At 43.5% G+C, this 24999-nt stretch overlaps 1 protein-coding gene across 8 annotated transcripts in view; it reads right to left on the bottom strand.

Annotated features, from left to right (window-relative positions):
* Positions 1 to 24999, bottom strand: part of CIT (citron rho-interacting serine/threonine kinase) — a 189867-nt gene that overhangs the window by 109638 nt on the left and 55230 nt on the right. For all 8 annotated transcript variants that reach the window (XM_024256949.3, XM_024256948.3, XM_063712267.1 and 5 more), the window contains exon 10: positions 8628 to 8811. In XM_024256949.3, coding sequence (XP_024112717.2) covers positions 8628 to 8811 — 184 coding nt within the window. The remainder of the gene's footprint in view (positions 1 to 8627; positions 8812 to 24999) is intronic.

Here is a 24999-nt window from a genome sequence, read left to right on the forward strand (position 1 = left end):
ACCAGAAGCCTGGAGAGCATTTTATAGAAAGTGCAGGTTGAAGTGATACATCACAGACTCCATTCAGAGTGCAAAATTGGATGGAGATATTAGGACATCTGTCAGGCCCCCCACATGGAGCTGGATTCTCTCAATGGGCAGAAACCAGCAAGATGTCTTTATAAGGTGGAAGCAGGGAGAAAAAGAGAGTCAAAAGCACCCCATACCCGTCCTCGGACCTAAATAACATTAACGAATATGAAATGAACACTCACTCTGCTCATGGCACCAACACTAAGTACGCTTCATGTCCCCATGGCAAACCTATCAGATAGGCGACCTTACACCTTCCACTTTATAGATGAGGGAATTGAGGCTGAAAGCAGTGAAATGTCTCATTCACACAACAAGCAAGGGATGAAACCCAGAGTTCAGCCCACGTCTGTCTGATTCCAAAGCCTGGACTTTGAATGGGTATGCTACAGTCAGTCCCAAAAAAATAGGCATGTTTATATCAGTTCTAAAGTTAAAAGTTGAGCCAGGCGTGGTGGCTCACATCTGTAATCACAACACTTTGGGAGGCCGAGGCTGGCGGATCACTTGAGGTCAGGAGTTCAAGACAGGCCTGGCCAACTTGGTGAAACCCAGCCTCTACTAAAAATACAAAAACAAAATTAGCTGGGCGTGGTGGCAGGTACCTGTAATCCCAGCTACACGGGAGGCTGAGGCACAAGAATCGCTTGAACCTGGGAGGCAGAGGTTGCAATAAGCTGAGATTGTGTCACCGTACTTCAGCGTGGGCAACAGAAAGAGATTCTGTCTCAAAATAAATAAATAAATAAGTTAAAACTTGGAAAAGTTGACCACCCTCTGCCAGGTGTGAGCTGAGTGAACCTAAGAAGTAACCCAAGCATCATGATCATCATTTTCTTTACCTGTAAAATAATGAGTTATTGCTGGGGCTACATGAGAATGCTTGTCAGGCACTCAGAATAGTACCTGGAAGAGTAGATTCTCAGTAAAACCAATTCTTTTACCTTTATTATTAGACAAGTCCATAACTCCTGCATAACCTAGCAAAGTCATGACTCTTAGAGGCAGGGTAGATAGTACAGTGGTCTAGAGGCAACCAGATATTGCTCCAAGTCTTAGATGTGTTTCTACCTTCAGAACCTCAGGAAAATAATCTAATCTTCCTGAATCCGTGTCTTCATTTGTAAAATGGGGATAATACCAGCTACCTCGTAGAGTTACAGTGAGATCGTGAGGATTTAATGAGATAATGCACATAAAGTACTCACATAGTTCTGGGAACACAAGAAGTGCTCTACAGAAAACAGGTTCCATTAGCAGTTGTCTACACTGTGCAGAAGGAATTGGTATAATCCCTGGCCATTTTAGTCTAATTCAATTCAACAAATGTTCACTGAAGACCTGCCAGGGGCAAGGCACTGTTTCAGGCAAAAGAAGGAAGACCTGGTCCTGTCCTTAATGAGCCTTGAACAGCTTGGCCAGACAACACTATTGAAGTGATTCAGTAGGGGACAAGAAGGAGACACAAATGAGCGGGCAGGCTGGGGTCTTGGCATACCAAGACTGAATACCAAGTTCAGGAGCAGCCATTAATTCTGAGCACACTGGGATGCTGTGAAAGTGTAAGCCGGTGAATGACATCATCCAACCTATGCTTTGGAAGAATTCCACCCTTTGTGGAGAATGGATTACAGCCAGGAAAACCAGAGGCAAGGGAATCAGTGAGGAGGCTACTGCAATAGTCCAAGCAAGAGTCCATGATGGGTGTCAGTGAGGACAGAAAGATGGGCATGGATGCAAGTGTCATCCTAGAGGCACCACTTGGAGAAATTGGCAACTGATGGGATGGCGGGGGAGGCAGAAAAGAATTTACGATGACTCAGCTTTCTTGCCTAGAAGGGTAGGGAAGGTGGTAGTTTCTTGCATAAAATGAGGAAGCCAAAACTAGCACCTAGTGGCTTACTGAGCGAGCGAGTGGGTCTGTCTATGTAGGAAGGGAACAGAGGATGGGATGGTGAGAAACTGGTAAAACATCCTGGTGATGAGGAACACAGTGTACGATGGGAGCAGGCCATGGGGAGGTGAGAACTAAAGTCAAGGAACTGAATGAGATCACCAAGAACCAACTAGAAAGATAACTGAGGATGGAACTTCAGGAGATGGTACGTACATTGCAAGAGCCTGATAGCAGCCACAAAAGAGAGAGAATGACACTCAGAGAGGTAGGAGGGAAACCAAGTGTCCATAATACAGAAGAGAAGAAAGTAGAAGGTTGTCCTGAAGAAATGTAGTATTAATGGTATCAAGTGGTGAGACGGAAATCACCAGATTTGGTGGTTAGGTATAATCAACGGCTTCTGAGACAGTCATTTCAGTATTATTGAAGAGGTGGAAAAAAGAGGTGTTGAGTGCAGGCTCTTCTTTCAGGAAGTTTGTCGGAGAGAGGTCAGGAGATGAACAGCAAGCAAAGCAAAAAGAACTGGGAGAAATTCACGTAGGCAAAGGAAGAGTTGCCAGACTGGCGCAGAGCTTGGGAACATGTAACGCCATTTAGTCAATGACTGTCTTCTTAAGGGATCCCAGGCAACCATGCAAATTAGCATGTGTAGGCCAGCAAAAAACACACTTGACAGATCTTCTGGAGCCTAATCTTCAGGACTGGGCTAGGATTGTCTGGATTAGATTTCCTAAAGGTATCTTTAAGACAAATGAGAAGGCGGTGGAATGGTCCTGCCAGGGCTGCAAGGCAGGCACGCACAGTCTAAATAGAGAACAGAATAAGGCAAGTAGGAGAACAAGCTGTGCTTGGCTAAGAGAAGGAAGAAATTGAATGAGCAAGAGGAGAGGAGAAAATCCAACACAACACACAGAGGCGAATGTTAAACATCTAATCCAGATAATGAAGGGATGGGAACAACACAAGGCACTTGAGAGCAATAACCATGGGCAGAAGCTAGTTAAGGTTTTTGAACTTGTCTGGGAAATACAGCAGATGCATGCCTTCATGTAGCAGAGAAGACTCTGTTATTGCTGCTATTTAAAAAATCAAATTGCAGGCAAGACTCTTTCCAATAGGGATCTAGGTAGCAAGCACAAGGACCAAGAGCCTTTGGCTGGATGTAGAAAGGAAAATACTTTTTAAGGGAAGATCCTCCAACCTCCAAGTATTTCATAAAAAGGAAACAGGACTGATTGGAGAGTTCAGGCTGTCTTCCACTGGTATCAGCCATCCCAGGACAGATGGGAGACAAACAAAAGTACAAAATGTAGATGTGAATAGACATAGATAGTAGAGTCATCAACAAAATGAGAGTTGCGGCCATAAGAATGATTTAGATGGATTAACCAAATGCTTATTAAGCAACTTGTGTATGATCAGCCTGAAGATATGGTGGAGAGTAAGGTCAGTGCAGTTTCCTCTCTTTGCCAAGCTTAAGCTTTAGCAAATAAGAACATTCAGGGAAAGAGTATATACGCGTGGGTTTATGTATGTGTGCGGGCACACACACACCAGATAAGAGTCTCTAAATGAAAAGAGGAAAAAATCTGAGAAATCCAAGAGCTATACAGTCTACCTACTCAATAAACACAGAGACTGAAAATGAATCCCAGCATTTAGACCTGCCTGTCAGCTCCCATCACACCCTGCCCCAACCTCATCATTCGTGATTCTCTACAAATGGCTTCCGTTTCTGACAAGCACATGAACCTGGGTACACCACACAAATTTCCCGTCTGTGGTGTTTATACCCACAGGGTTCAAATCTCAGCTAAGCCACTCAAAGCTACATAACTTTAGGCAAGTTGTTTGATCTCCCCACGCCTCAGTTTCCTCACATGTATGAGAATAATAATGGCACCTTCCTCTTGGGCTGGTTGTGGAATTTAAATGAATTAATCTGTGTAAAGTGGTTGGAACAGAGCCTAGAACGTAGTTGGTGCCCTGTAAGGATGGGCTGTTGTTAGCACCCTGCCCACCTGAAATTCCCTCTACCTTCCTCTCCACTGATCCAAATCCACTGTCTTTTTAAAAAGCCAACCCAAATATTTTACTTTCCATTAGTATGCTTATAAGCCCAGTCCCAGCACCAGTATTTACTGCTCCAGGAAAACCAGGATGAATAAGACCCAGCCTTGCCTTGAGATCACAGTCTACTTGGGGGAATGGACAGACATTCCAAGGAAGATCAGCAATGCAATTTAACAAGAATTGTGAAATGGCATTACCCATGAAGTGTCCCTCACTGGATTTTGCCTTACTCTGCTTACTCCCAAAGATGTCCAATTTGTACCATGATATTCTGCAGCAACGGTGTTTGCTTTACTTTCTCTCAGTTGTTTCAACATAACCTGCTTTGACTTGTTCAACTTGATGGGAAGGTACCCATTCTGGGACTGGACCTTCTAATTCTGTTCCCCAATCCACTCCTCCCCAACATCCACCTTTTACCAACAGGTATTTGGCAACTGCATATTAACCCTTTGTAGTTGGTCAGAACCATGAAGTGTCTCTAGCAGAAAAGTCCCAGGGCCTGGGAAGCTTGGTTTCCAATCTGGTATGACTTTGGACTACCTAATCATTGCTGAGTCCTTTCCATATTCTCTTGGTGTGTATAGGAGGACACTATACATACATGGACTAGTGTATTAGTAATAACAAAAATAACAACAGTGAACATTTATCAAGGCTTTTCCATGTGCCAGGTACTAGACCAAGTGTTTTACGTATTTCATCCAACCCCGCAAAAGTCCTGTAAGAAAAGTATCGCTGTCCTTCCACTTCGCAGTTGAAGAAACTGACATGCAGAGAAGCCCCAGTAGAGCAAGGAAGAGGCACCAAAAACTGGTTCCCCGAAAATTTGGGAAGCAATGGCAACAGCCACTCTTCCTTCCTCCATGGTGTCTGAATGGCTGGATCCATCGCTGTGTTTTCAGAACCACCCGAAAAGAAAGGAAAAATCCCTGAATCAAAAGGAAGAGAGTGCCCCTTCCTAAAAACAGCCTACCCAGACACCATCTTCCCACAGATTCCAGCCCCATCAAGATCCCATTACCCTCAGTGTTCTCCAACTCTTCCAAAAGCATACAACCAGCATGTTTAAAACAAAAACATAAAACCAACTGATTTTTACCTTCCACAGCAAGCTTGTCCAACCCACGGCCCCAGGGGCTGCATGCAGCCCAGGATGGCTTTTAATGTGGCTGAAAACTTACAAGTTTGTAAGCTTTCTTAAAACTTTATGAGTTTTTTTTTTTTTTTTTTTTAGCCCATCGGCTATCGTTAGTGTATTTTATGTGTGGCTCAAGACAATTCTTCTTCTTCCAGTGTGGCCCAAGGAAGCCAAAAGATTGGACACCCCTGTTCTAGAGTTTATACTTATGGTTTGCAGAAATGCACGGCTTCACCAAGAACTTAAATGAGACAGTGCCTCAATCTAGAAGGAAAAACCTAAATAAATGTACCCCTTGCTAACGGGAAGGAAAAGAGCTGAGATCTATTTTATTTTTAAAACTTTAACATGCTGTTTTCTGTTACTACCCTACTATTGTCAAGTTCAAGCAAAGAAAGGCTCAGAGGAACAGCCAGGCATTCAGAGCTTGGGGATTCGGTTTGGGTTCTTGCTGGTTAAAAAGGAAAAGAAGCATCAGACAGCTACTCACTCTCCAAGACTAACTTCACCATAACCCCACCCCAAAGACAACCAAACCTAGTTCTCTAGAAACTCTCCAGCTCCCACCAACTCAAGCTGCAAGGAACTCCCACTACGCCTCAGCCATTGAAACGCTGTCATCAAGATTCTTGCTCAGCCTAAAATAATGATGCACTCAATGGCTTAAAAATAGTCTGGGGTCCCAAAATAAGGATCCCAAAAAACGAGGAGCTATCACAGAATTTAAATCATTCTCACTGCCAATTTCTCCACAAAAACTCCTCGTTCATTCAGCTCCACCTCTGAACATTTCATTCAATTCACTGGTAACAAATCTGAGGTCAATTTACCTAGCACAGTACAGCAGCATCTGCAATTTCCTCAGTGGTGTGAAGAATGAGTAACAGCACAGGTAAGCAATGTGTGTAAATAAAAACCTGTGATGCTGAAAACGGTGAGAAAAGAAAAAGAAACTCAGGGAGAAACACAGGGTCACTGGCGGCAAAGGTGGTACCCCCAGAAAATGTCTCCCCCTCTCTCCAAGTAAATTTTGTCAATAAAACTGCAGGAGCTGCTAAGTAATTTCATCACTGCCTCTCTTTAATTAGATTTCTAATTAATCACAATCTGATATGTCCAGGGTCATCTACATCCAACAGGTGGATGAATTTATAAAATGATACTTGTAGGTATCACCCACAGGGCTGCCTACAGCAGAGTAGCCAAGTCCAATAGCAACATCACATAACAAGACACAAGATGAAAGAAAATCTTTCTGATTCCAACCCCGTTGCCAAGCTTTGAAAAAACGTTAAAGTTCCCCAACGATAGGAATACTCTGATGCCATCGTCCAAATAAGAAATACACAGTTTTATTTGCATGGACCTTTTTTGAAATAAGAATCTTATTAAACATTCTGTTGGGTCAGGAACAGCAGCTCATTTTGTGCTCTAAGGATATAGTTTAAACTACCAGAGGTGAGATAGCACATCTTCAAATACAATAAGCAATATAAACACTTCTGGAGGAAAGGATCATGAGTAAATTAAATCAACAAATATTTATCAAGTGCCTCAGCCTTAATACTGAGATGTCCCTGTCAGAGAGCTCCCTAAACTGAGCTTTCTGTGAGAAACAGAAAGATGTCATTCGAGTCTTCCTGAAAAATAAGCAATTAATCACACACTGCTTCAGATGAATTGCAATGCCTAAGATCTCCCATATCATTCTGCCTTTTCCCCTGAAATCTAACTCCCTCGAATCCTCCCTGGTCTTTCAGATCACTGACTAACACCCTAAGCAAGATTGCATTCTGACCCAGCGAGCCCACTGCTAACCAGAACTAGAACTCTCCACACATGTCCTTCCAGTCCAATGTGTGACCTTCAGTGTGCTGCGTGTGTCAAGGTTATGCTGCCCACTAACCATGCATCCTTCAACATCAGGCCTCCTCTTCTGCCCTGCTCTTTGATGCCAATGGCAAAACCTCCCAATCCTGCTGAGCCATTTCAAACCCATCTGATGGCACATTCAACAGCTAGTTAGCTCTCTGCCTCTCCCACCACCATCCAGATTGCTTTGGGGTTGTGGAGCAAATCAGACAGAGAGGCACATCTAACACTACCAAAATCCAACCCGAATTTGAAACCCAGCCCCCACAGAGGGGATCAAGAAAGACCACTTCAACATCTTGCAACATAAAAACCTCTCTCACATTCAATCACAGCCCACAACCTTATTTCGTATCAAATGCCCAATTCCCCACAATACTCTGAAATCTTTTCAGGAACGTTACTGTCAAAATAGCACCCATGGGGAGACACCATCCAGGAACTAACCTGACATCCCTATAAATCGATATCTAAGCTACAAATACCACAAAGAGGGAGAGATGCTGCCAAGAAGAATATCAAATTCTGCTCGTCTCCTAAGTGGGCAGCAACTAACCCAACATTACCCTCTGAGAACCTGAAAGTGCAGGGACCAGGGTGGCTAGCAAATAACACCATCAGTCCAAGATCTTCTGGGGAACTCACTCCTCTGAAAACAGAATGTCATTGTATCATGAGAGAATGAGGCAAGATACTGACCTCCCACATCCACAGAAGCTACTGTATTTTACAGAAATTCCAGGAGGCTCCTGGAAGCCTGGACCCTCTAATTCCAAGTGCTATGTTAATGCATTTTTCAATAGCTTTTATGAGAATGGAGAAAGACCTACCAGGTCAAGAGGTTTACAGTGATATTTATATTTCCATTTTCTAGTCTCCTGGTTTTTTTCCCCCTATGAAGCCCAGTTTCTGTGAATCAATGACTCGGCTACATCACACTCCCTCCTAGTGGCTCACAGTAACGGGGCTTTCTCTGGCCGCCAGCGCTCCACCAGCTCAGAGAGGCTCAGCTGCCAGATCCCTGATCTTGCAGCATACTTGGAGAGGAGCCGAGCACCATCTCTCTGCTAGAGCTCTGGTTCAGCCACTTGCAGCTCAGTTAAACCCATCAGGAAACCTCTAGCTTATGAGACAAGGTTTTTAGGATTCTTTATACGCCAAGATAGCAACCCCCATCCACCCACTTGAGAGACAGATACATAGATGGTTAGATAGATGGGCAGCTCATCTTAACTCCTGCACATTTCTCCTTTGACCGGGGATCTGCACTGCTGGAAATCTCCCACTCTCTCCCCTTTAAAGAAGACCAAAGATTGGAAAACTAACCCAAAGTACCCAATTGACAATTATCATACCACAGACAGGAACAGGTACCTTACACACTGCAAAATGAGAATATTAACTGGCTACCCCCGCAAAGCCCTAACAGGTAGACTGCTTTCCCAACGCAGGCGACTAGCAGCTTCCCTCCACTGCACTCCCCCACCTATTCCCCCACCCCCCACCACCACCTTTGGCTCCAAAAGCCTTGCATCAATGCAGGTCCCTTTAGAAAGTCAAATTTTCACTTACTCAGATCTACCAAGAATCCCCAGTGCCTTGCTGTACGAAAACCCCACAAACGGCAGTTCTTCACCCGAGAAACCTGAGGGGCTCAGCTGGCACGGAGAGGATGAAACCCACGAATTCTTCTCTGGTTCATCAAAATTGGAGGTGTCATCGTCAGACTTGAGGGTGGGAACGAAGGGGGGAGGAGCTGGTTAAAGAAAAACAAGAAAGGAGGGGGGGAGGAAAAAAATTTCAGCCGGATTCAACACTGTTGCGGAGAAGATCGTCTTACTCCTTCGGCGCTGGCGATGGCACTGCAGCGCCTGCTTTCAATCTAGCTGGCAACCTCAGCTCCTACAGCAACAAGAGATTAACCCCTTCTCTGCCAACATGGCCACCAACCCGCAGACAGGCTGCCTTCCCGCCTGGGGTAAACTGAAGAGCAAACTCAAACAGGTCACCTGGGCCAACGAAAGCACTTGGGCCAACGAAAGCACTTGGGAAACTCGTGGGGAAGCCGCTCCTTCCTGCTGTTTCCAGAAGGCTCCTACAGAGCAGCTGCTGGCTACTGCCAGGATGCTAGGAGACCTAAACCTATGGATTCCCTCCTCCAGACAGGTCTAAATTATTAATGATTAGCACTAATCGTTGAAATAAGATGGAACTTCTACATTTCGTGGATTAATCGGGATGAGAGGAAGGACCAGGAAAAGGGATGTGTGAGGTTCTGGAACTCCTGTTAGGATACCACTGCAGTCTACTTCATTCATACCCGGACAAGTCGACTCCGAGATCTTATTAACCACTTTTTTTTTTTTTTTTTTTTTAGTTCATTATGCATCTTCCCCAGCGCAATCATGCCCATCAAATCCACTGCAGTTTAATCAGCATAATGAAGCACCAGCCAAATAAAGTTCCTACCGGTGATCTACAGCACCCCTGCGCGCTGACGGTGGGAATGCATGGATGGACATATGCGGCTCCTACCTCCTTAGGGCTTCACTCCCGGCTGGGGGCGTGTTACATCCTCTCCACTTCCTGCCGACCTACTAAGCGCTCTCGGTCAGGGAGGTGGACACTCGTCCATCAGTCACCAGGAGGCTGCCCATCGCGGTGGGCTCCCAGGGGTGTCCCCAGCCAGAAGCGTTACCATGGTTGCAAGCTGAGGCGTCTGTGGCGGGCCAGCCAGGCGAGTTGGAGAGCAGAGCATCACATCCCCCGCAGTGCAGGCTGCATGCTCCCGGCTCCGTGCATGCGTGCGTGCTCTGGCTGTAACCCCACCTGGCTGCCGCCTGCGTGCCAGGGGCCAGTGCTGATCCCAGTGACAGAGCAGCATGAGTCACTGCCCGCCAGGGCTCGCTAGAGCTCCCCCTAGGACAGTTGTCACAGCCCTTCACAGCCCAGACTTCTTTTTAACTCCTCGTTTTCTGGACAAAGCTGGGTGCCAGATATGAGCAGCAAGCAGTCTGTTTTCTGCTTACAGACTCCAAAAAAATCTGGCTGTTTCCAAAGTTCCCCGATGACAACAACATCCAAGTGGCGCTGGGAAGTAATTGGAACAGGAAAGGGATGTGGAGGGGAGAGGAGATGAAGCCAGAGGTCTGGCTGTTCCTGAGAAGTACAAAAGAACATTCTCAGAGCTTCAGGTACATTGAGATGAGGTGAGAGAGTGAGGAAGATTTAAGATGTAAAATGTGCACTACCAGAAAATTATTTAACACCTCCAGCCTCTCAAGAGAATTTAAATCTTCCCTGTTAGTGTCAGAATCTACTTGCTTAATACTTTAAAAATTAGCTGATGGAAAGAAAAATTAGATTGAACGCTTCAGCCCACATCCCATGTGTACTTCCATCAACACAGGCTCAAATCCAATCTGATTTCAATTATCCAGTACATTTTTTAATAGCCAAAAAAAAAGTTTTAATGGAAATTGTATTTCATAAGGATCAAAAAGAGAAGTTTTCCTTCCTGAAATAAGGAAACTCAGATAAAGACTGAGGAAATTTATGGAGAGAGATTTGCAGATGATACTAATATGGAAGCAAAGTGGTTAATGGCAATTGTTCTGGAATCTCAGTTCAAATCCCAGCTCCACCACTTACTAGTTCTGTGACACTGGGTAAGTCACTTAACCTCTCTGAACCTCAGTTTTCAACATGGCAATATCTATTTCAATGGACTATTAGAAGGTTTAGATAAAATAATCCATATAAAAGTGTTTAGCACAGTTCTTAGCATACAGTAATCACTCCACAAAGATGACCTGCTATTATTGCTACTGCTCACATGATTAGGAGAGAACCTGCAGGTCTTGAAGGCTAGTGACATAAGCAGAATCTGTACTGAATGTTCTTCTTTCCTGCGCAGGGCAGAGACACATCCATGTGGATGTTTGTGTTAATCATATCATTTAATTCCTAGTAGAATTTTAATTCCTTTCCACTATGTACTAATTTATCTTTAGGAGACCAAAATAGAATTCCATTTCTGAGTGAGAAGTATAATTAATGGAGGGTAAAAGCCATCCTCAGTGAAATAATTATGATTTTGAAATCCCGTACTATAAAATAAGATTCATCTATAAAACTCTTGCCATGCTCAAAACCAGCTTAATGTGGTTGAGATTAGAAAAAGGGGCAGATAATCTTCAAGTTAAAAGGAAGAAGAAGTAGGCCAGGCACAGTGGCTCATGCCTGTAATCCCAGCACCTTGGGAGGATGAGGCAGGTGGATCACCTGAGGTCAGGAGTTCAAGGCCAGCCTGGCCAACATGGTAAAACCCCATCTCTACTAAAAATACAAAAAAATTAGCCAGATGTGGTGGCACATGCCTGTAGTCCCAGCTACTTGGGAGGCTGAGGCAAGAGAATCGCTTGAACCTGGGAGGTGGAGGTTGCAGTAAGCCGAGATCGTGCCATTGCACTGCAGCCTGGGGAACAAGAGCGAAACTCCATCTCAATAAAAAAGGAAAGAGAAGTCAATGTGAAATATACTAGCTGGTAACAGGTAAGATATTCACAGCAAAGATTAAAAGCTAGGGATATAAACCTCTAGACAGCTAGTCGGTCAAGTACAACAGGAAAGTTTGAAAAGAAGGGCTTCTTAGGGCCACATTCAGGCAGAGGAAAAAGCCACAGCCTTAAGCCAAAAAGAAGTGGGGGAACTGGAAATATTCTGCCCTCCAGAAAGTGATGAGATGTTTACCCTTGTCCAGGGCCCTTGAGTGGGAAAGAAGTAAAGCAGATAGGAAGAAGCAGTAACCTCAGGTAGAGTGTCCACATTTACAGTATCCTGTTACAATTCAAGAAATTAACATGAATACCGGTCCAGGATCACTGAGCCCTTGGAGACTGGCAGATACAAGTGGAGAACAACTTGTGGGGGCATTTTTGCAACCCAGGGCACACAGGATTTTCTCCCCACCCCAACACTCTCCTTCCAATCCCTACCAGAAATAAATTCACAATTAAAAAGTAAAAATCAACAACTACACTTTACGGGTACAACAACAGACACAGGAAATGGGAGAATTCGCCCTCCAAAAACTGCAGATAAAAGAACAATCTAAAATGAGCCATAAAATAAATTTTTATTATCAAGGTAAATTAGTAGAAATTCTTATCAAAGAACAAGACACTGAAAAAGAACCAGATACATTTGAAAGGAACCAAATCGAACTTCCAGAAATAAAAAATCTTGTTCTTGAATTTAAGGTTAAAGATTCACTGAATATGTTAAATAGCAGACTAGATACAGCTGAAGAGAAACTTAGTGAACTAGCAGTTAGATCTGAGAGAATCACATAGAACCTTGATACTTAAGCTATGGTCTATACACTGGCATTATCACCATCACTCAGGAGCTGGTTAGAATTTAATTCTCTAAGAATCTCAGGCCCTGCCCCATACCCATGGAATCAGCACCTACGTTGTAACAAGGTCCCCAGGTGATTCATGGGCACACCACAGTTCAAGAAGCATTTGTGTACAATGCAACACACAGAGACAAAGAGATGGAAAACATGAGCGGTCAGAAGACAAAGACAGAATGAGAAGATCCAATATACATCTAATGGGGCACAGAAAGAGAGATTAGAGAACTACTTTAAAATCTGGATGCTGCATTTTTTAAGGATTGTGTAAAATCTGGTCACGTCCAAAAACTAACAAGTATGTGATCACATATATCTTGGGGATATAATTCTTCTATTTCTTGTACCTTATATAAAATGTCTCTTTTTTGATCCTTACAAAATGTGATTTTTTTTTGCTTCAATAAAGGTATTTTTAGCTCACTGAAATCATATTGATCTTGAGTCTATGTTGATGGAGGTACACATGGCACCTCAGTACACAGCACAGTGCCAGGTACCTAGTAGGTGCACAGTAAATATTTGCTAAGCAAACATATAATTAAATAGCAAGAAAATAGGTCTTGTAAAGAGAGCACCTAACATAACACAGGCCACAAACAGGGTACTTGATGTTTGAATTAAATGAAGAGGTTTTAAAAGTCGAGATTGTTCTGTCTGAGAAATATGTTAATAAGTACCTACACTAATCATTTCTGATACAGTATTATGAAACCATCAGCTCCCCCCGCTGCCACATACCCACCACATTCACTAATGACAAATAAGAAATCATATAGTAAGACCTATTGTTCACTGGGAAAAGCCACTAAAAAAAAATAGAAAAACATATTTCCATATATATTTTTAAATATTTTAATAAATCAGCCTGTTTGAGGTAACATCAGAACACAGTCTCCTTAGTGGCAGAGGCTATACAAGTAACTTCTTGAGGTTGTTTTTTTTTTTTTTTTTTTTTCAGTTATAAGATAGATAGCAGAATCAAGGCTTTCAGAAACAAAGAGCTATTTTAGGAGCTATAGTTAATTTCTCTTCTATAAATTCTCTCTCTCTCTTTTTTAATCCTAACATTCATTAAAAGCTTTTGGGGGGAAAAAATTATCATCCTCAAAAATATTCGGAAAAAAACAAGGAAAGAAGAACCAAATGGATTTGTCCTCTTGGGACTCCTTCTAACATGCTCCTTTGAACTCCAGCTGCCTCATTCCCACCTTTAATTTTTTAGCATAGCCCACTAACACCTCAAACAATACCTGGCTGTCCTTATTTAATGTTTAATATCTATTTTTTAAGAGAACAAGAACCTTACCTGGGGGATAATTATTTAGACCTAACGTGCCATTCCACGCAACATACCACTTCAGGAAACCCAGGAAATGATATGCTTCAGAGTACCCAATGTATTCATGAAGAACTAGCATATTAAAAAAAAAAAAAAATACTGAGCCTAGTAAAACTCCTAAGACTTTTAATCATCACCATGGATTGCAGAAATGGGAGATGAATAAGAGCCAGCACTGTGTCATAAAGGATGAAGGCACATAAATAATTATTGTGTGATGATATAATGCATCAGGACTGTGCCTAGAATACAGTGGGCACACGCTAATATTCAACCAAAAACACGTTCAACTTCCTTCTCTCTACCATGATGTCTCTCACCCTTTTAAAAAAATGTTAATTGACTAATTAGACACTATGTTCAAATTTAAAGGAAGAGTACCAAAAAAATAGCTATCTTCCAGTTGCTTAAAATGTAGAGCACTAATGTGATCATACTTATCAATGTTATGAAGACAGAACTGTGAAATAAATGAAGAGGAGAATATGTGTGTTGCTTAGAGGTCAAGATATGGGTGTGAAAAGCAGAGAATACATAAACTGGCTGATGGCAAGTTTTGCCAGTGGGGAATGCAGTACTTTTTTGCAAGTTCCTGCAGGAAAGTGTCACGGAGGGGATTTAATCTCAAGAGCTGGTTAAAAGGTACCTTCATGGGCTGGAGTGGGGAAAAGTGCTACTTTAGAAAAGCCCCAGAAGCCAGAGCAATGGCCCAAGAGCGTAGTGAATAATGAGGCCGGGAAGAAAGTGAAAGTGAAGTCTTGGTGGATTGACAGATGTAAAACCAGAGTGCTGGGTTAGTGTCAGCACTGAGACGGATACAATCATTTCAATAGTGATGGGTGGAAGAGGCTAGTGCTAGAAACTCTAAAAGACAAGTCTACAATAGTCAACATGGCAAATTCTACACTAAGCAAATGATAACAGAAACAGAGGATGGGATTAACAGGAGACAGGTTTGAAATATTATGAGATATATATATATAGGTTTTCGTCCACGGTTCCTGGCTCATGACTCCCATAGTCCTTGTTACAATCTTTTGTTATTTAGGGGTGCTTTAGGCTTTAGAAGCAGGCCTTGAAAAACAGAATCTCTCTCTCTCTGACCTCCTCCTGCCCTCCTTTCATCTACTCAAGGCAGGACTCTAATCTTCCCCCACCTTTCTGACTTGGAGCTGGCCATAAAGAAATTTCCTCTGCCTTGTCTGATTGTAGGTCAGAAGACCCCATTTCAGAAGGGGTCCTGCCCCATAACCTGGAGGAATTAATGCTACAGAGAGGCCAAGAAGTATCTGAACAAACAGGCCTTGCTGGGATTCCTCACTCAGCCTATGAGGATTAGATCATAGCCTTTTCGTGCAATCCCATTTCTACATGGTTGTTGATCATGCCTATCCAATGGCGTCTCCATGAAAGGCCCCAAGAGGACAGGGTTTGGAGAGCTTCCGGATAGCTGAACACATGGAGGTTCCTGGAGGGCGACCAGGGAGGGCGTGGAAGCTCGCAACCCTTCCCCCACACCTCGCCCTATGCATTTCTTCATCTTTATCCGTTGCAATGTCCTTCAGAATAAACCAGTAAATGGGTTTTCCCAAGTTCTGTGAGCAGCTCTAGCCAATTAATTGAACTCAAAGAGGGGGCTGTAGGAACCCCAATTTGAAGCCAGTCAGTGAGAAGTTCCAGAGGCCTGGACTTGCAACTGGTGCCTGAAGAGGGGACGTTCTTGGGGACTGAGCCCTCCGCTTGTGGGATTGAGCCCTATCTCCAGGCGGATAGTGCCAGAACTGAACTGGAGGACACCTAGTGGTGTCCACTGAAGAACTGACTGCTTGCTTGGTGGTGACCACATATTTGGTCACAGAAGTTTTCTATGGTGTTGACAGTTGCGGTGTGAGAGTGGAGGAAAGACAGTTTAAGTTTTTCCACATTCAGGTTATAGAAAGAAGTGGCAAAATGTGGCTGAGCATAGTGGCTCACACCTGTAATCCCAGCACTTTGGGAGGCAGAGACAGGCAGATCATTTAAGGTCAGGAGTTCGAGACCAACCTGGCCAACATGGTGAAAGCCCATCTCTACTAAAAAGAAAATACAAAAATTAGCCTGGAGTGGTGGGGTGCTCCTGTAATCTCAGCTACTCGGGAGGCTGAGGCAGGAGAATCCCTTGAACCTGGGAGACAGAGGTTGCAATGAGCCGAGATGGTGGCACTGCCTCCAGCCTGGGCAACAGAGTGAGATTCCATCATCTCAAAAAAAAAAAAAAAAGTGGCAAAATCTGACAACAGATGTTAGAGCAGAGATTTTGATAGAAGCTCTTATGGGAACAACTCTGAGAGAAAAGGCTGCAATGGGAAGAAGAGGAAGATATCCCATATCGAAGTCTCATGGGAATGAACGAAGAGAACAGATTAGGGGATCAGCAAATAGAGCTGGCTACTAAATATACATAAGTAATTGATCCCAAGAGAACAGATTACATTGCCTAAAGCCTCAGACAAGCCCCCTAGTTTCTCCCCTCCCACTAGGAAGTGGTTAGGCATGACTTGCCCACACAACACACTGTATATACGAAGTTCAAGACCGGGCCTGGTGGCTAACACTTGTAATCCCAGCATTTTAGGAGGCCAAAGCAGGTGGATCACTTGAGTCTAGGAGTTCAAGACCAGCCTGGGCAACATGGCAAAACCCTGTCTCTACAAAAAATACAAAAAATTAGCCGCGTGTGGTGATGCACATCTGCAGTCCCAGCTACCGGGGAGACTGAGATGGGAGGATCATCGGAGCCTGGGAGGTCAAGGCTGCAGTCAGCTGTGACTGCATCACTTCATTCTAGTCTGGGTAACAAAGCAAGATTCTCTCTCAAAAAAACAAAAAAGGTAGTTCAGAAAGAAAACAAAGGAGATCCAGTTTGCAACAGACTTAAATAAACTAAAAATTATCCCATCTCTTTGCCTCCCCAAAAAGTCATAAAAATACTTCAGAGTAACATTGATTTGGGCTGGTGATCAATTTTTACAATGCTGTCTTTAAAGTCAATGAATAAGGAAGCCAGCATTCCCAAAGTAGTCTTCCATCAATCAATCTAAACAATGCCAGGGTCTGGCTGCCAACAACTAAGCAGATAACCTCTCTGGTGGTGGATTTCAATGGAGATGTGAGCTCTAGGCTGGCTCTCGCCATACCCAAAAGCCATGTTCCTATGAGGCTGCTTAATATTAAGTTTTTGGTAATCAACTTATGTTTCCCCAAAGATTCATACTTTTAGAGATGCTTTCCCTCACTTCTGGATTGCACTTTAACCAGACTTCTTAACATTTTAGCTTTACTTTGTTTTTTTCTCTCCCTCTCAGTCTAGGTACTCAGCAATCTGTGAAACACCTACATAGACTAGAAATACTCAGAAGAGGAACGTTTCAAATTGCAACTAGTCATGAGTGCATTTCTTTGCAAAGCTGAATTTGGATATACCCAGTTTTTCACTCTGGTGGATATTCCCCAGGAATTTTTTTTTTTTTTTTTTTTTTTTTTTTTTGAGACTCAGTCTCGCTCTTTTGCCCAGGTTGGTGCAGTGGCGTGATCTCAGCTCACTGCAACCTCCGCCTCCCGGGTTCGAGGAATTCTAATGCTTCAGCTTCCCAAGTAGCTAGGATTACAAGCACCTGCCACCATGCCTGGATACTTTTTTTGTATTTTTAGTAGAGACAGGGTTTTACCATGTTGGCGAGGCTGGTCTCGAACTCCTGACCTCAAGTGATCTGTCTGCCTTGGCCTCCCAAAGTGCTGGGATTACAGGTGTGAGCCACCACATCTGGCCCAACCAGGACACATTTAAATAATAGCAAAGGAGCTAGTTCATCACCTGCTTGCTGTAGGCCCAGGCAACCTTCCCTTTCAGCACCTTCCGCCAAGAATTACCTACACCCAATAACACATCAGACTAGATTCATTCTTTGCTGCCTTCCCGATCTCTTTAGTTTCCTTTTACCTCTTTAGTATCCTTTTCTCCAACTTTTTTTTTTTTAGAGATAGGGTCTCACTCTGATACCCAGGAGGGAGTGCAGGGGTGCAATCATAGCTCACTATAAGCTTGAACTCCTGGGCTCAAGCAATCCTCCCATCTCAGCCTCCCAAGTAGCTGGGATTACAGGTGCACACCACCATACCCAGCTAGCTTTTTTTATTATTATTTTTTGGTAGAGACAGGGGTCTTGCTATGTTGCCCAGGCTAGTCTTGAACTCCTGGCCTCAAGTGATCCTCTCACCTCGGCCTCTCAAAACTTTTCTCCAACAGTGAAAAGATTTATTCTTAATTTTTTTTTTTTTTTTTTTTTTTTTGAGATGCAGTCTCGCTCTTTCACCCAGGCTGGAGCCATCGCACCCGGCTAGTCTCACCCTTCTACTCACTCCTCCGATAAGGAAGAAGGAGGTTATCTGGCTCATGAAAAGTAGACATTTATTTGGCCATGTTTTACTAGAAGGCAGAATTACTATGTCTTGAAAGTAAGGGCCAAACTTAAAACTTCCTCTTTTACTGCCTAGGCATAGGCATAGCAGGCACTCAACCAAACGAACACTCTTGTCCTCCTTATTTCCATCAGGCCCCCTGTTGTGGCAAGGCCTCCCACCCTGTTCATGAGGGAAGGCCACCATTCCTCTCTGTTGGTAGGATGGGCAAATTTACCAGAGCCCTGCATCAGAGCTTACTGGGTGCTTGCCCTGCCAAGAATAAAGTGGGTATTTTGGTCTCTATCTGGCTATCTGTTCTTTGTGTGTGTCCTTTATAAGTCAGAATTTTGAAGTGCTGGAAGGGCGGTCTTAGATCCCAAACTGCCAATGCTGTAGTTGAATGTTCCATCACCACGGATGAACAGAGTTGGCTATATTTATTTTCTCTGAAGTGAGACACCAGAAATCATTTCCAAACTCTCAGTCATGAACCACCTGGGCCTCTAACTCTTTGTCCTGAGGCTTTCATCTCTTTTGATTCCTGCCAACCGCCCTTTTTAGTTCTATCCAAACTTCACCCTCATAAAATGAGCATAACTGCAATCACCACTCTCATAGAATTGATTAGAAAGTTGGCTGCTGAATATAGTCCCAGATGTTTAATATAATTTTGAATCTTTGGCCAAATCATTTCCACGTTTGCTTGGTTGTGAAAGGTTTTCCTGCAAGTGAGAATTTAAGGGTTGAAGACTCCAATTTACGGGCTCTCCAACAAACCCACTCTGTTTCCCATCTTCCCCCAAAAAAGGCATTAATTTATCTCACTTAGAATTGATTTACCAAACTTGGATTTGGCATTGCACTGCTGGCTTGCACTAAGAGGCCCGGAAGGAAGCAGTCCTATGGAAATGCCAGGGTATGTTTCCAAGGGATGGGGCCCACCAGGTCACGGGGGGTCTCATTTATGGGAAACCCAGTGATGAAATTCCTCAGGGCTCAGTATTCAGAAAATTGGGTCTCCTCTGAGCAGAGCATTCTGGACTTTTTTTTCATGGGACTGGGGCTCTTGTAGCTGTTCATATTCTCCTTTCTGCTTTGGTCACTGGGAGACTGAGAGTCCCAAATCACTCTTCCTTTGGCAATTTAACAGGAACTTCCTTGTTTTTACTTTTAACCCTGACATTATTTCCCTATCCTCATACTCCTTTCATCTAGATTTCTCTATTTATTCATTGTTATATTTTTAATATTGCAATTATTTCTAGAGTCAGTTGCCCTCAATTTATCTTGGAATAAAGTAGAATATTACATATTTTTGACATCTCTGGAAGTACCTTCTAAATTCAGACTAACAGGGGAAAATCCTATAATCCTAATTCATAAGCATTTAGCTCTTTTTGGCCTATTTTTTCTTACCAATAATTTATCTTCTAAAAACAGAACAGCCCCCAAGAGACACATAAGTATTTGCCTACATATCCCATAAGAGATTATAAGAGCTACTGACTATAGCTCTTCATTACTCCTTTTTCGTTTTAGTAGGTGGCGCCCACACACTCCTGGTCTAGTAAGTTGAATTTCTACCATCACTACTTTACCATCCCATCCTTCTTGCTCCCCTTCCCATCCACGCTGATACTTCAAACAGACCCAACTCCTCTTCCCCACTTCCTCCTGCCCCTGAAGTAAGTGAGTGTCCAAAAGGAAGACACATTTAAGGGCCAACCAAGCCTAACAGAGAAGCATGTCTACCATCTTCATGGAACTAGCTTAGAAAACAAAACATGACCAGATAACCCTTCAAATGACAGGAAGCCCCAAACAAGAAGAACTTTAAAAGGCCCCAAACAAATGAATACACAAACAAGATGAACTTTAAAAGGCCCAAAACATCACGCCTGTAATCCCAGCACTTTGGGAGGCCAAGGCGGGCGGATTACCTGAGGTCAGGAGTTCAAGACCAGCCTGGCCAACACGGTGAAACCCTGTCTCTACTAAAAATACAAAAAAATTAGCCAGGCGTGGTGGCGCATGCCTGTAATCCCAGCTACTCAGGAGGCTGAGGCAGGAGAATTGCTTGAACCCAGGAGGTGGAGGTTGCAGTGAGCCGAGATCGTGCCACTGCACTCCAGCCTGGCTGACAGAGGAAGACTGTCTCAAAAAAAAAAAAAAAAAAAGGCCCAAAACAAATACGTACGTGCGTGCTCACATACCATATACATACACATACATACACACACACACACACACACACACACACACAAAATGCATAAGCCATTGAGGTAATGCAATTCTAAAGGCAGGATACTAAATAAAATAAATGAAAAAATAATGTCAAAACCATGATATTAGCTGTGGCCTTGTTAAAAAAAAAAAAAAAGCCATAAGGGGTTTTCATTTGAGAAGAACACTGCTTATCAGAAACCAATGGCTGAGTGGCAGATTCGAAGGATAAGCATGGTAGGGCCATGCTTAAATGAATGAAGTATAAAGATTGCTTCATTCATTTCAATGATGCAGGAAAATAATCTGCCAATAAAAATTACTGAATTTGGCCAGGTGCGGTGGCTCATGCTTGTAATCTCAACACTTTGGGAGGCCGAGGTGGGCGGATTACCTGAGGTTGGGAGTTCAAGACCAGCCTGACCAACATGGAGAAACCCCATCTCTACTAAAAATACAAAATCAGCCAAGCGTAGTGGCGCATGTCTGTAATCCCAGCTACTCGGGAAGCTGAGGCAGGAGAATCACTTGAACGCGGGAGGCAGAGGTTGCGATGAGCCGAGATCACGCCATTGCACTCCAGCCTGGGCAACAAGAGCAAAACTCCATCTCAAAAAAAAAAAAAAATTACTGAATTCTTGGGAGGCAGCATAAAGATGTTGTTAAGAGGATAGACTGTGCTAGTGTTATAGGAGCATAGAATATTCTGGAAAGTTCTATGAGAAACTGACAATAGTGGTTTGCTTGAGGGAGAGGGGTTGGGCGTGGGGTGGGAAGGAGGCATTTTTCACCATATAACCTTCTGTATAATATGAATTTTCTGCTATGGGCTATACCACTTTTTCAAAAAAACAAAGGCAAAGAGAATTTAGAGTAAGGGAGACCTGAGTTTGATTCCTACCACTGCCAACTTCGGGCTCCATGACCTCATTTGTATTGTGGACTAGTGATAGGACCTGCCTCACAGAGGTTTGGGGAAGAATAAATGGAACAATAATAAGCATAAAGCACTTTGCAGAGCTCCTGGCACATAGTAGGCACTCAATAAATGGCATGGTAATATCATACATGTATAAACACGTTAGTGAAGAACACTTATTCCATCCTTAATTAAAATCCAATATGGGACAACAGTAAAGTGGGGTTCGGGGAGTCAAGGAAATGTCTTTTTGCTATCAGAAGGCAGAGATTAGGTCAAACCACCATTTTGAAGTATATGAAGGATGTAATGTCTGTCTAAGAGAAAAGCTTTAAATTCCTCAAAGCAAGGCCAAAAACCCAGCAGTTCTAAGCAGTCTCATTCACCCATAGGAGTCCTGAGCCAAAAAGTGGCCTCCCCATACCTCAAGCCCGAAGACAAAAGGAGGAAGACCCACAAAGATGAGCAAGAAACTCTGAGGCTAGCATCTAATTTCTTCCTCTTGCTGGGCTTCACAACTCTAATATGCACAGAAATCCCCTGGGGATCCTTATTAAAATGTAGCTTCTGACTAAGAAGGCCTGAGTCTCTGAAGCTCTAACAAGCTCCTAGGTGATGCCGATGCTGCCAGTCCAGGGACCACACTCTGAGTAGCAAGGTCCTACTGCCTCCACGTAATAGTTTTGCTGTTCGTTAACAGTTACAGTGGCAGTATTGAGAGATTCAGATTACTGTGATGTTCCCTCTCCTGATAATAACCTGGCCAATTCTTCTAAATCAATGGTTCTCAACTGAAGGTGACTGTAGCCCCCAAGGGGAGACTGGGCAATGTCTAGAGTCATTTTTGGTTGTTGCAACTGCAGGGGGAGGGTGCTACTGGTATCCATGGAGAAAGGACAGCGATGCTGTTCAACATCCTGCAATTCACACAACAGCCCCCACAGCAAAGAATTATCTGGCCCCAAATGTCAACAGTGCCAAGGCTGAGAAACCCTGTTCTAAATAAACAGAAAACAGGACACATCCTGAGTCTTCTCAATTCATCTTGAGACTAGAAATCCCAAGATTAGAAGTGGGCCATGGATCCAACATTGTCCTTTCCCAGGCTAGATCTGAGACATGGGGAGAGTTATAGGTTAGCAGGACGCTGCACGTGGGGAAGGGATCACCAGGTCACAGCCTTTGGTCTGTATTTTGCTTAAAATCAAGCACATGTGAGGCTGGGCACGGTGGCTCACGCCTGTAATCCCAGCACTTTGGGAGGCTGAGGCAGGTGGATCACGAGATCAGGAGATCGAGACCATCCTGGCTAACATGGTAAAACCCCGTCTCTACTAAAAATACAAAAAAATTAGCCGGGTGTGGTGGCGGGCACCTGTAGTCCCAGCTACTCGGGAGGCTGAGGCAGGAGAATGGCGTGAACCTGGGAGGCAGAGCTTGCAGTAAGCCGAGATCACGCCACTGCACTCCAGCCTGGGTAACAAGAGTGAGACCCCGTCTCAAAAAAAAAAAAATCAAGCACATGTGGTTCAGCAAACTAGTGAGGTGAGGCCTACGAAGCATTAAACTTCCCACCATTTGGAGGTACAGCAATTTAACAGGACTACAGCTCTATTCAAGCAAAAGACCAGTTAGGCTGTTAGACTCTAAATTCATTGAAGGTAGGGCCATACCCAAATGTGTTCATCAATGGAGCCACAGCACCTGACATTGCACTTAACATACTGTAGAAATTCAAATATCAGAATGAATCATCAATTCAAAAATTCCTGCAGTTCTAGGCTGGGCATGGTGGCTCATGCCTGTAATCCCATCACTTTGGGAGGCAGAGGGAGGATGATCCCTTGAGCCCACAAGTTTGAGACCAGCCTGGGCAAAGATGGCAAGACTCCATCACTTAAAAAAAATCCAATAATTCCAAATGTTCTTAAATAGATCTAGAGATTAAATCACTCTCTAGTGTGACATGGTTTATTATTTGCCATCATCACAAATATTATTACTAATAACAATAACTTATGCAAAGGCATATATAGTATTGTAGAAAGAGCATGGGCTTTGGAATCACACAGACCTCCACCCAAATCCAGAATCCCTTATTCACTTGCCATATGACCTTGGCCAAGTTACCACGGTATCCACATCTGTAAAATGGGTATAATAATCCTTACATTTGACAGAAGTGTTTTGAAGGAGCATAGTGTAATATACTTGAATGCCTAGTGGTTAGCACAGAATAGGTACTCCCTAAACAATATTGCTGACCATACTAAAGGACTAGAGAAAAAAAAAAAAAAAAAACCCAAGGAGGTACATGGTGCTTATTTCTACACACAAAAATCTGTAAGACTTTCACCTGAAGCTAAGTAGGCACAGAATCCCTAGCCCCCAAACCAAAGACTGTCTTCCCTCAGGATTATTGAGCAACCATATTATACACTTGAGGTTTCACTGTCACTACTGAGGGCCAGTTAGCAAATAAGCAGCAACAATCAAAATGATACCTATTTGGAAGAAGACTGTCTCAGCGTTTCATCAGCATGGGACCACCACTGAGTCACTGCCGGATGGAAACAAAATGTACTTTCTGCTAACAAATGCTGAGGACCTGAAAAATCAGGATCATTTGGCAAGAATTGTTTCTTTCTGAGAATAGCAAAAGAAAGACAACTCAAGAGAAAAAGCCCATGTCAGACACAACAGACCATCCGAGTTCTCTAGCGCATTAGCCATAAATATCTTAGGAAATAATCCTAGGAAGTGATCACCACTTCCATTATGCATTTCTCACTGTTGAGACATGGCAGTCTTGGATAAAAGGTACAAGTGTGCTGGTTCCGTTGACGTCATGATGCCTTGGGGGAAGATATCTTAAAAGATGTTGATAGAAGACAGTACCAGACAGCAAAACTTTCCCATGGATGGGAGCACGTACATGATGCCAGGCAAGGTAAGCATAATCCCAAAGGCATGAAAGAGGAGCTCTGATTGGCTTCAGCTTTCCTGAAGCCCAGAAAGATCAGGCTGGGTACAGCCAGAATCCAGCCCAGCATCTGAAACATCGCCGGAACTGCACAGCCAGCGCAGCTGGTACGCTTAGGAAACCCCCCACTGAAACTTGGAAAGCAGCCTTGAAATAATGATAATAATAAATAAGCAGCTGAAAAACCAATCTTGTGGGAGGCTGGAAATGAAACAGAATAATGAGAGCCTGGTGACCCATGAGCATGGCAGTCACTCATCACAGAGTGTTCGACTTGCTGGAAGAATAAGTATCCTGGAACTGGGTCAGATGCCTGGTTCATGGGGTGCTGCCTGCAGCAACCCCAAGAGGCAGGACCCAGGAGCGTACAGAAGCTACGCCCGACCTAAGTGTCAAAGCAAAGGCGCATCCTAGTTTTTCTCAGTAGCCACTCCCAGTTCTGTCATTCATAAATTTGCCAAGACCTTTCTTAAATCGCATTTATATATCCTGCCAGGACCACCTCTTGAGATAATGAGTTTTAGAAGATTATTACCTGCTGTGTTAAGCAGTACTCCCTTTCATTGGTTACAACAAGAAAAAGAAGAATTGGGGGTGAAACTGCACAAAGGCTAATGT

The sequence above is a fragment of the Pongo abelii genome, chromosome 10 (assembly GCF_028885655.2).
Source record: "Pongo abelii isolate AG06213 chromosome 10, NHGRI_mPonAbe1-v2.0_pri, whole genome shotgun sequence".
Lineage (NCBI taxonomy): Eukaryota > Metazoa > Chordata > Mammalia > Primates > Hominidae > Pongo > Pongo abelii.